The sequence below is a fragment of the Corvus moneduloides genome, chromosome 1, assembly GCF_009650955.1.
Source record: "Corvus moneduloides isolate bCorMon1 chromosome 1, bCorMon1.pri, whole genome shotgun sequence".
Taxonomy (NCBI): domain Eukaryota; kingdom Metazoa; phylum Chordata; class Aves; order Passeriformes; family Corvidae; genus Corvus; species Corvus moneduloides.
This window is the reverse complement of record NC_045476.1, coordinates 78,953,626-78,965,956: the sequence shown is the minus strand read 5'-3', so window position 1 is coordinate 78,965,956 and position 12,331 is coordinate 78,953,626. Positions and strand designations below refer to the sequence as shown.

The window sequence follows — 12,331 nt, the reverse complement described above, 5'->3', positions numbered from 1 at the left end:
ACATCACACAAAGTGCCAGAAAAATAAGTTTACTGACATGTCACTTGAAATGAGAAAATAGATTGTAAAATATTTAAGTAAGAAAGATGAAGATGGTGAATTTGCAAACAAAAACTAGTCTTCTGTGCAATGTGTACATTCAAAACAGCACTTCATGAGCTCAGCAATTACATTTAATGAGAATTACAATCTCCATGCAATTACAAAAGAACCATTAGACAAGAAATTAGAAGCATTAGCTGCATATTTAAAACATTATTTATCATTATGAGCTGAGAGCTTAAGGTGAAAAATTTGTAAAGGATGTACACATATTGCCTTTTCTCCACCACACAATTCAGTTGTGTACCTTTATCTCAGGGCTAAAAGGACAGCATTAGCATACTGTTAGCAATTCAGTTTTTATTAATGCTGTCAGACATGATTCCAACTGAATAATCCACAGGATTAATCAGCTGGAACCACACTCTTGAAATCAAAAGTGAAGTGCTTTGAAGAAGATGAGAGAGAAAAGGGAAAAAGGGTAAAGAAAGCATTTTGAAATAGAAGTCACTCTACATGTTTGACAACAACGCAGAATTTTCAGTTTATTGGGAGAATGACCTTTGGATACCCAGCACTTTTTCCTCACACCCTACCTGTCCTGGATCATTGTACCACAGTTCTTCATGGAGACGATCAGGGTGTGCTTTTTTACGCTTAATTTCTGCAATGACGTCAATAACATCTGAATCTGAACTGCTGGAGCAGCTGCTGTCATCTTCAGAGTCACACTCTGACTCACTGGAGCTCTCTGATTCACACAGAAGAAATAAAGACAGCTGAAAAACACTTCCACATGCTCTCTTCTCCATAGCGATGCATTCTCTAACATGAATTAATGTCTGGACTTAATATTAAAAAAACCTCCACGCTCAAAAACCTTGATCTCACATATCTCTAATCTCCTGTGGTACTTTGAAGCAACTCCCTTTCTTACGCACGTAATTTTAGTCACTCATTTTCACAGATATCCTCAGGTCTAATTTAAATAAATGGATTCACAGCCAAGACATATACCAAGAAGCAAGTAAAGTTAATTATTCTTGGAATAAAATGCAATATTTCTTCAATTTGTCAAGTTTTGACTTAAAATATATTACTGTACTGCCAGTGCTTTCAAATACTGTGAAACTACGGTTTTAAAATACACATTTACTGAACACAAGACTCTCCTTAGTTGAAAGAAAAAGGAGAGAGAGAAAATGAGAGACTATCAGTAGGAAAAAGTTTCCCTTTTTTTTTAAATTAAGATGTATTTTTACACAGTTCATAATTTGGCATAAGGTGTTATTAAAATATGTCCTTGGAGCACATGGTTTACATAGGTCATCTATGCTCAGCTGAAATAAGTGTTTTCTTATAAAGTATGCACATGTGTATTCCTACAAATATTCACAAAGACTTAAGTTTCAAAAGTTCTCTGATTTACAACGGATTAATACTGAGATCTATTTTCAGGTGCAAAATGTGCCTGGAACCAATGAGAGTAAGCTGGAGTTTCAAAAGACTAACACAGAACTTTTCGATGTCACGTATTGAAATCATAGAATGGTGTGGGCTGGGAGGAACCTTAAAGACCATCGAATTCCAACCCCTTTGCCATGGGCAGGGACATCTCCCAGTAGACCAGGTTGCTCAACGCCCCATCCAGCCTGGGTTTAAACATTGCCAGGGATAGGACATCCATAACTTCTCTCTATGGGCAACTTGTTCCAGTGCTTCTCCACCCCCAAGTAAAGAATTTCTTCCATCATCAGCCTTTCATGATCTAAAAGCACTCCTGGAGTGCACTGCTATCTCACTGCAAAACACGACTACTGCTGACACAAGCCAGAACAGAGAGAGCATTTACTGAAGTTAAAAAATAAGACAAACTACTAGACACTACATGGCTGTAGGAGAAGCTGCCACAGACACCAAATTAGCCCAGGAGAACAGTGAAGAGAGTGAATAGAGCCTTCAGGTCCTCCAGAAAGACTAGGAAAAGAAAATGCATTAGTTGCTCTTGGCCCTATCATATTTTAGCCTGGAGCAGCAGGCTTTCTTCCTCAGAGATCTGAGGAATGACAGCTTTATGCAGGTATGTTGAATGCAGCAGTCCCATCCTTGATTCACCCACATGAAAAAACATCTCCTAAAAACCCCTACGGTTTACTTTGCTAGTGATTCTTGAAGGAGTTTAAATATATGCAAATTCACTGTTCAAAAAAAATGTGAAGAATTCCTTTACAAAAGTGAATTCACATTTTATTTCATCTGTATTTCTCTTTTTCTTTCCTCTTCATTGCATCCTTTTATACCATCAGCATGTAACCATGTCATTAGGCCTGTAATTCATCTTTAGAATTTTTGATATGTGACTTTTTAATGAGTTACTAAGATGAGATATGAAAGTTTGAAGCAGCTCACCTGGCCAACATGAAGCAATATTTACAAAGCAAGCTCAACAGAGTATCTAAATTACTGTGATATGGCTAAAATTTCTTGAACTAAAGCACTAAAAAACACACTATGAAACACTGAAATGCTGGAAGTAGGAAAACAACAGCTTTCACAAAACAAACCAAGAAGAATAGCTTTCACTGACTTGAGTAGACAAATTGCTATAAAAACCTCTGCCCTGATAATTCAACCAGTATTTCCCCAGTATCTGATGCTGCTAGATGTATTTCACTGTCAGAAGACCATAAAGGTGGTCCAACATAATGCAGATAATGTATGTTATGAAAACTAATACTTTTGCAGAGGTCTGATCATACTAAGCAGACCTGCACAACAAAAATACAATACTGAAGAAAAACTCCTATGTTTGCTTTCATAGCATGAGTCTATCACCACTACCCTTGCTTGCTCTTTAGAAATCTAAAACCAGGAGCTCCTCAAAACCTCTCCTATGCCATTCTCTGAACTATCTGATCATGCTCAGGGTGTTTCATACCATGCAAGAAACTAGCATTTGGTAGTGATGGATACCCTCCCTTTTCCCCCAGGCTTTCTGGGTAAAGAACTGAGCTCTGCTTCAGTCAAAAGCTACAGTAAAACTCCCATGGATATGAAATACAAAGGAGGGACTTAAAAAACACCTATCAACATTATTAAGTACACACAACTGCCAAAACAGGTTAACTACAGATTATTCCATTTCAGAGCTTTGTCACCATTTCAGCTTACCTAAATCTTCATCCAGCTTGGTTTTCGGTGGCTCCCATGGAGGCCTGGCTGCTTTGGCCTTTGCCTGTCGCTTTCCTAACTCCTCATCAAATTTTTCATACAGATCTCGGAGCTTGCTTGTTCCTACCACAGTAGAATCCCCCTGTTAATAAAAAAATTAGAACAACAGAACAAAAAAAGGGGAGTGTTAATATAGCACAAGAACTCAACACCTACCAGCATTTAATGAAAAAAAGCAAGAAGGTGGGAAAGATGGAGCTTTGTAGTTCAGTGAAACATGGGAATAACTAATAAGGCTTTAGCATATCATTACATTGCTTCACCAGGTGAACTAGCAGACAAATTATTTCATTTGCTGGTATAGCACATCTCCAAGGTTGCAGGAATATATGGTGCTTGAGGCATCTTTGCTCAAACACAGGTATAATGGGCAAAAAAGTCGATCTTTCCTTCCTGGAGACAAAAAAAAGTACCCCCTTTTCCATGTACCACTTATCTGAATGCTAACAGACAAAAGGAACTGATGAAAACAGAGAAAAACAGCAACGAATGAAGCCCCTAATGGGATTAAAAGACTGAAATGATTAGGAAGAGAGAAGAATTAAACGACACAAAACATGATCCTGCTGAAGGGTTCCTATTATAAAGGACTGTCTGCAGTCATTTTAGAGTTCCCACTGACATACCACTTGATCCATGGGGTCATTGGAATAATAGCTTTCAGAATGGGTACAGCGAACCCAGACTGGCTTAAGCAATTCCTCATCTTCCTCTTCATTTTTTTCAGATGCATTCTCTTCTGATTCTTTGTCTTTGACAGCAGTATAATTTTTCTCTTTGCTGGAGTTCTGGTTCTCAGACCACCTTTCTCTGTCCTCCTCCCATCGGGTTCTCTTTCTCTCTCTGCTTGGAGACCGGCTTAGAGGGAGAAAGCAAACAAAAGCAATTCTCTTTATTATTTTAACAGTGACGGTTTTAAAATGAAAAAGAGTTTGCTTCAGATCAGTACATCATTCTATCATATAAACTGCAGCAAAATCCAGTTGCCTTTCCAGCTTTTAACTTGCATCACAAAGAGTACAAGAGTAATTTGTAGTTCTGAACTGCTATAAAAATGACTTAAAATTCGATGTGCTTTTTATTTTAAGCCATATTAAAGAATTAAAATAAAAATTACATGGCATTTTAAATTACAATTCCTACTTGCATTCTAGGTGAATTTCTTTTAATTTTATTTCTAAGTTAGGAACTCAGTAGTAAAAAATAAGTCACATCACTCACAACTAAAAGTTACAGTAAGGAGTTTCAAAACATAGCCCACAAACTATTGGCATGACAAAAGAATTCAGGTTTTATTAAAAAGATTATACAGAAACCACACTTCTGTAACTCTAACATGCCTTTGAACAACACAATGTGTGATATTCCTTATGCATCACAAGAGTAACGTTTCAAAAGATGAATAAGGAAACTACCAGCTTTTGTTTTCTTTTAAATCTCCTCTGCCTACAAAACCAATAACGTTGTAATGATTTAAACTATCCAGAATTCAGAAAGGAGCAGCAATATAAGAAAAGACTCTAAATGATAACCTGAAGGTAGAATGACTTTAAATAATTTTGGTACTTTACAGAACAGGAGATGTAAGAGAAAGTCTTTAGGACACAGCAGCGAAACTCTCCAGAGATTAATCCTGTTTCTAACTCTACAAGGTCTTGAGATAACTGGCATTTGCATGTATCAGTATACGATCATAAATTTAAGACACTCATCTTTTCTGAGTTTCAAATGAGACACATATGCACACAAAACCTCACGAGTGGATGCACAGAGCCTCAAATGCTCAAGAGACCACATGCAGCCTTCCTTACCTTCCTGCTCTCTTGTAATCCTTTTTGTAGGATCTGTCTGGTGATGGTGATCTTCTGCTGTCACGGTGCCTATGCCTCTCCCTCTCCCGTTCCCTTAAAAAGTTCAAAAAATAAGCTGAATGAGAAATCTGGCATTCCATACACTCCACACCTGAAAGGAACACAAAAGCAGTCTAAGATCATGTTAATGCAAAATGACAGCCACATGCTGACTGCTAAAAGATGTTCTTGACACTGACCTTCAAGAAACTTGTAAAAGATAGTCATCTATTCATGTGCTCCATCTGCTTCAACAAAGCCATCTATCTCAATACAAGAGTGAATTCACACCATACATAGGCAACATCTATGAACTCACCACAGGACCTATTACCATTCTTCCTCTTCTCCTGTTATGAATGGCAAAGGGTAAGACTGTTGTATCTACAACCATTCCAAATGCTCCAAGGAGGGAAAAGAAAACCTACTTCAAGCACAATAGCTTTGTAAACACAGCAGTCATTCAAGTGCTTGAGGCAAGCCCTCTCTCCCTTACAGCCACCTCAAGCACACACAAAGAGCAGACAGATACAGACAATCTGCACAATGCTGAAACTGTAACTCTCACCTACAAGACTCACCTTGCACATACACATAAAGAATTTGATAACCCAAACCTATTTCTGGGATCAAAGAGCTTTAAATTAACTGAAGTCTTGGGGAAGAGGGGCTGGAAAGCTGTCCAGCAGAACAAATGAGTGTAGTAGCCTGTTAACCCACTGCTTTCGTGATGCCATGTTCCCCTTCCTGCTCCCCCCTGCCCTTAGCCTTGGCCACTTCCTTGGTTTCTCCATACTGGTTCCTGTACCCCAACCCTGCCCAGGTATCAGCCCTGGGCCCCTGACAAAACCCCCTCACGTGCAGACCACGGGGTCTCTCTGCCTCTGGAAATCGCAAGGACAAGATGTGATTAAAGCCATCTCAACCCTCATGAGAGACTCTTCTCGCTTCATTCATCATCACTGGTTGTGACGCTGATAGCTGACCAGAGCGAGATCGCGGGGCCATCCGAAATGGACTGCGGGATGCAACAGGTCGCATTGCCCTAGGAAACCCTCGCTGAGCTCTCAGGGAGCTACAGCCTGCTAAGCAAAATCTAGCGGTTACACCAAATGAGGGTGTTGGTCACAGGCAGGTGAATATGAGCCAGCATAGGCCCAGGTGGCCAGAAAGGCCAATGGCATCCTGGCCTGTATCAGAAATAGTGTGGCCAGCAGGACCTGGGCCCTGACTGTCCCTCTGTACTTGGCACTGGTGAGGCTGCACCCAGAATCCTGTGTCCAGTTCTGGGCTCCTCACTACAAGCAGACATTGAGATGCTGGACCATGTCCTGAGAAGGGCAATAGAGCTGGTGAAGGGTCTGGAGAGTGAGCTGAGGTTCTTGTGCCTGGAGGAAAGGAGGCTCAGGGAAGACCCTGTTGCTCTCTACAACTGCCTGAAAGGGGGTTGTAGCCAGGTGGAGGTCAGCCTCTTCTCCCGCATAACAAGCAACAGAATGAAAGGAAACAGCCTCAAGGTGCACTAGGGGAGATTTCATTTGGATAGTAGGAAAAATTTCTTCACCCAAAGGGTTATCCAGCACTGGAATAGGCTGCCCAGGAAAGTGGTATCATCATTCCTTAAAAAAGCGCTTAAAAGAGATGTAGACGCGGCACTTAGGGATACAATTTAAGCAGTGGAGTTGGCAGCATTAGGTTACAGGCTGGACTTGATGATCTTAAGGATGTTTTCCAACCTAAGTGATTCCATGAAATTACTGTATTTATTAGGCAGGAAAGATCACACAGGCAGTTTTTATACTCTGCTAACAGCTGGCAACTCATTGTGCATCTGTTAAAACTTCTAGTCTGTTGATACACTAGGAATTATAAACAGTGCTTCAAGTGGCCAGGTGGGTTAACAGAACGAGTCAAAATTATTTATGAACATATATATATGTTTGTTTCCATGCTCATAATACGAAACAGAATGCCAATTTACAAAGCAAAGAGTTCAAACTATCTATTGTTTTCCCCAGCCCCATTCATCCTTGTTTGTCAGCATCATCCTTGTTCAAGCATGGATTTCAGTCTTCAGAGAGCACATTCCGTGCCATCTGATTTGCTTGGGAGACGGATGCTGCAGAAAAAAAACAACCCCAAGTGTGGCAAACAGCTCCGAATCAAAATAAGTAGATACACTATCAAGTAGATCTGGAAGCTGTTGGCCTAAAGCAGCAATCCGAAAGTGTTTGAGAAAGAAGCTACTGAAAGCATGCATTTTCAAAACTTAAAATTGAAGCTTGAAATTATGCAGCAAGGAGGAGAAAATTCCACAAGCATCTCATACAGAAAAGGCCAGTGCCTTAATGCCAGCGGCATTTAGTTTTAGGAAAATCTTCTTTTGAAAATCAAAGTAAACTTACTCAGTGTGAGGCTTGAGTTGCTTTTTGAATGCAAGTGTCAAAGGTTCTGTAATTAAGTCTCTGCATATGTAAATCAAAGTGGCTTCATTTGCACATGCTTTATGAGTAAATTCATGTTCCACACGTGGCATGAAAAAATTCTGAGCTTTTAAAATTAAGAGCATGTGATCCAGGAGCCTTGATAAATATTTAAACACTTAACTTTTCAGCAGCACTTTGAATATTTTGACAGAGTTTATTAGACACATAAAGATCTACAAACAACAAATCTAAGACACGAGGAAGATTTAACTGGTGATGCTTTGCTCTAAAACACACTACAGCAAATGGCATCAGGTCAGCTCCTAATTTCCAAGCCATTTGTGTTCATGAAGAAGAGGGGCAGACACTTCATGAAAAATCCCAAAATAAGCACTGCACACTCATCTACCCGAATGACATCAGTGAAGCCTACAACTGGCCCACACTCATTTTCACCGCAGTCCTCTCTTGAGATCCCAGGCTGGCTTGCTGAGAGTCTTCATCCTGAACATAACAAGCTTTTCACTAAAACATCTCATTGCAGGAATTAGATATGGGCCCCTATCAGACTATAAAACCCCAACAAGTCCGCATTCTCTACAAATACAAGGCTTATTGAAAGAAAGTAACACCTGGTACTCTAACTCTGGTACCTAAACCTTGAAATTCAGAATGCTGGGGCTTAATTGTTTGCAAGACTCAACTTTGTAGAGTCTTCTGCACAAAGCTGTGCCAACTCAATTTTCCTGCCACATGTACATAAATTTCTACAGTAAAGATGTTCAGCACTACTCAACAATCCACTCAGTGGGATGCAAAGAAGCTCTTGTTTGAAAACTATATATATGGACAAGAGTAACAAGTCTGCCAGCTCACAAACATGAGGCAAAGGCAGTGTACCTGAAAGTGTCTAAACAGAAACTCTTTCCATGAGACCTGACTACTGGCTACTTGCCGAGCTAGAGGGAAAAACAAGGCTAAGGGAAGAAAACATTGATGCAAACACATACTATGAAACAAATGATGACACCTCTCCCCCTGCAGGCAGATAACACCTCAAATTACCTGTTTCGCTCGTAACTTCTGTGATGAGGCGATATCCTTCCTCTGTCATAATCTGTCCGGTGCCGACTGCTTTCCTGCCTCCTTCTATCCGGACTGCGGCCGCGCTCCCGACGATCCCCGTGGTTAGTGGAGCGATGCCTGTCGCCATGCATGTGACCATGCTCGCGGTGCCGGTGCTCATCATAGTGCTTGCTCCTGTCTGGGGACCGCCGATCGCTTTGGGACTTCTCTCCCTGGTACTGCCCCGTGTGCCGGAAGTGGCTGCTGCTGGCACTGCTGCTGGCAGTGCTGCTCGGGAAGGAGCCGGAGGTGTGCTGGTAGCTGCTGAAGCTGGGCGGCGGGAACGACTGCTGCGAGTACCCTGCAGAGTACACAGGCTGGTAGCTGACCTGCTGGGGCATGACTGGCGGGGGGGGAGGGTGCGGTACTGTGGGGGGAGGCATCATGTAAGGGAAGGTGCTTTGTCCAGCAGGTGTTCCTGGCACGGGAGTGTTGCTAGGATTTGGCACTGGTGGAGGAGTGGGAGGGAAACATGGAGGTACTGGGAAGCTCTGCCTCATCTGGTGGTTTGGAAATGGCGGCCTCATGGGACACTGGCTGATGGGATTTTGTGTGGAAGGGGGCACTGGAGGAGGATAGGGCACAAAGTCTGGCCTGGGAGGCATGTAACCGGTGGTTGGAGGGTTGGAATAGGTTGTTGGAGGGGCAGTTTGCTGCTCATACTGGTATTGTACAGAGGGCTGCTGTGGGTGAAGCTGACGGAGGTTCTGAGGGCGGTAGGTCTGTGACGAAGTTCTTGCTCCTGGTCCCCCCTGGCCACGGGGACATCCTCGCCCAGAATGGAAAGACATGGCTCACCTTTATTGAGGGAAATAAAAATGCAGTGTCACACAATTTTTGTCAGACATCTTCAACGCATCTGCAGGAACTACTCCTAAAATACTGAAGTTGCAGTTTCCTTTAACAGAAGCAGTAAATGATATCCACGGACTTTCACTGGGAGCTTTGTGCTCCTCAGACCTTTAGTGCAGGTTATTTATGCCCCTTTTGATTCTTTTAAGGCTCTAATCCATGAAAGCACTCTACTGTCTTTAAGCCAGAACCCAAGCTGGACCATGCTTTACAAGTTAGGGCAATGTTAATTTCAACAAATTATTGTTATGATAGCAGGTCAAGGATTCAAGCACCTCTACCAATACTTAGACACTTTGATATAAAACCTTCAGATCCCCCACACCAAAGAAACCACTCATTATTAACAACTGCAGTGGTCATCCCAAGTTGCATAACAAGGAGTTCTTTCTAGAACACAATTCTAAACTTTGGGCAGAATGACTTGACTAACACCTCATTCCATAGTACCTGGCCCAACACATCACATAAACTTTAAATGAGATACTAGCAATTTACATTCACCATTGAGTCCCCAGTTTACTAAAGGACTGAATTCAACAGACCCTTCAAAGTATTTTAAGTGAGGTAGGTATATTTTTGTGGAAAAACAGGTTACATGTCTTACAGGTTATGGAAAAAATTTCGTGAGGATTCATTGAAAGAAATAGTTCCCAAGAAATCCCTCAGCTGCCTTCTCAGCGCTGTTACCCTTGAGAAATTATCCCTGCTTCAAGTAGGCTTAAGTGTTGCTTAAAACTGTGTATGTATTTAAGGCACTAACACTTACAAATGAAAGCCACTGTGCTTCATTAAAGTTAAAATTGATTCTTTAATTACAATGTTAAGTTTCAAAACTGAAAAAAGGGGAAAAAACACTCAAACTTATGGCTGGAATGGAAGGGGAAAGGAAAAAAAAATGATCTAAGCACCTCCAGAAGTCAAATTCTGTTTTCCGTGAGAGGAAGTGAGAAAGAAAAGGGAGACACACATAATTGGAAAGACCACAAGAAAAAGAAAACAAAGCTTCCCTCTCCCTGAGGCTTTGCTGATGCTGAAGTACATGCACAGACTATACTCCACCTGCGATAGTGCAACATGGCCAACCTGGACTGCTCAGAGCACTACTCTCAGCTGCATTCCGGTGCCACTGCAGCAAAAGATGTAGCTCTTGCTGAGAGAAAGTAGACAGCTTCTGATGAACTGGACAGAGAAAGGAAAAGAAACACAGGACAAAAGGACAGACATCAAAGAGGAGGAATCAAGAGGACCCTCCTCACACATGCAGGGCATAGTGGAAGCGACTGGAATTGGTGGCAGTCATTCCCTCTCCAGAACAACCAAGCGCCAAAGTAAGTGAGAATCTCACACTTTCAGGAGACAGTGGCCAGGATGGCATAAAGCCACTTGTTCCTTCCAGTCAGCCTGTGCCTGCTCAGTACCCTCCAACTTTGTAAAGGCTCTCAAAAAAAACCCCAAAACCAGGGAGAAAAAAAGAAAGTCAACATCCATTTTGTCTGGCAATAGTACACTTTCTTGACATTATTAACTACAATCTAGTAGATGCTGAATTAATTTTGCTTTAGTTCTCCTGCTTTGCTCTTACACAACTCAGGCTTGTAACAGAAGACTGTTTTAGACTTCACTAACATTCACATACACATTTTCTTTAAACAAGCTGTACCACAGTGCTTGTCTTTTAAGCGTGTTTCTTTCTAACATGTCATAGCATTCAAATAAAGGATCTTCTTTATCAGCTCTCTGATCTCTCCAATGCCAGAGAACTGCTCTAGTCCTACTACTTTAATTTCAGTCCTTCAGAATGCACAGAATCACAACAGAAAAAAAAAATTCAAAAATACACGAAACTATTTTAAATGTCCAAATTATTTTAAAGCTCCCTCTGCTGCAAAAGCAAGTCACATTCAATTTTCATTTAAAGTTAGGTAAGTTCAAACACACAGAAAAGGACAAACTCCCCTTTCCCTGTCACCTAAAGAGGAAATTTATTGCACTGATGGGAGCCACTGCATTCTAAAGCAGCATTGGTCCCCTAAAAAATACCGAATAAATTCGCCTCTGCCTGCAGATGCGCTGCTGAGAGCAAAACGGCACCGACACATCGAGAAGAGAGGAACTGAGAGGGGACATCATCAATGTCTGTAAGTGTCTAAGGGAGGGTGTCAGAGAGGATGGAGCCAGGCTCCTCTCGGCGGTGCCGTGCAACAGGACAAGAGTGAACGGGCAGAAATTGATGCACAGGAAGTTCCACCCGAACACGAGGAAGAACTTTACTGTGCGGGTGCCCGCGCACTGAACGGATTCCCCAGAGAGGTTGTGGAGTCTCCCTCACCAAAGATATTCAAGAACCGTCTGGACGCAATCCTGTGCCATGTGCTCTGGGATGACCCTGCTGGAGCCGGGAGCTTGGACCAGATGACACACTGGTCCCTTCCGACCTGACCCATCCGGTGACACCCCGCTTCACCGCACCGCCGCCTCCCACGGCCCCGGCTGGGGCGGGGGCACGGAGCCGCCCCCGGCCGGGCCCCGCTCCCCGCACCGGGCTCTGCTCCGCCGCACGGCCCCGCCAGCCCCGCGGAGCCGCCGCGCCCCCGACGCCGGGACCGGCGCCCCCGTCACGCCCCGGCCCCGACCGCTGCGGAGCACCGCGGCGCGGCCCAAGAGCAGCCCCGCCGCCCCTCCGCGGACAGCCCGACACGCCGAGCCCACCTGGCGCCCTCGCCGCCGCCGAGACAAACGCTGCCCGCAGCGCCCCGGCTCCGGAACAGGAAAGCGGTGGGAGGTGCTGCGGGCGGAAGCGCC

At 43.0% G+C, this 12,331-nt stretch overlaps 1 protein-coding gene across 3 annotated transcripts in view; it reads right to left on the bottom strand.

The window, feature by feature from the left end:
* The window catches only part of DROSHA (drosha ribonuclease III), a 74,881-nt gene extending 62,555 nt beyond the window's left edge, over positions 1-12,326 (bottom strand). The window contains exons 1-7 of one of the 3 annotated variants that reach the window (XM_032117250.1): positions 12,239-12,289; positions 10,589-10,708; positions 8,615-9,472; positions 5,085-5,177; positions 3,900-4,131; positions 3,214-3,355; positions 639-793 (exon numbers count right to left, since the gene is read on the bottom strand). In XM_032117250.1, coding sequence (XP_031973141.1) covers positions 639-793; positions 3,214-3,355; positions 3,900-4,131; positions 5,085-5,177; positions 8,615-9,465 — 1,473 coding nt within the window. In that variant the 5' untranslated portion in view covers positions 9,466-9,472; positions 10,589-10,708; positions 12,239-12,289. Of the gene's footprint in view, positions 1-638; positions 794-3,213; positions 3,356-3,899; positions 4,132-5,084; positions 5,178-8,614; positions 9,473-10,588; positions 10,709-12,238 lie in introns of all 3 variants that reach the window. The other 2 variants (XM_032117257.1, XM_032117240.1) reach the window with 2 other exon arrangements.
* Positions 12,327-12,331: the final 5 nt, after the last annotated feature.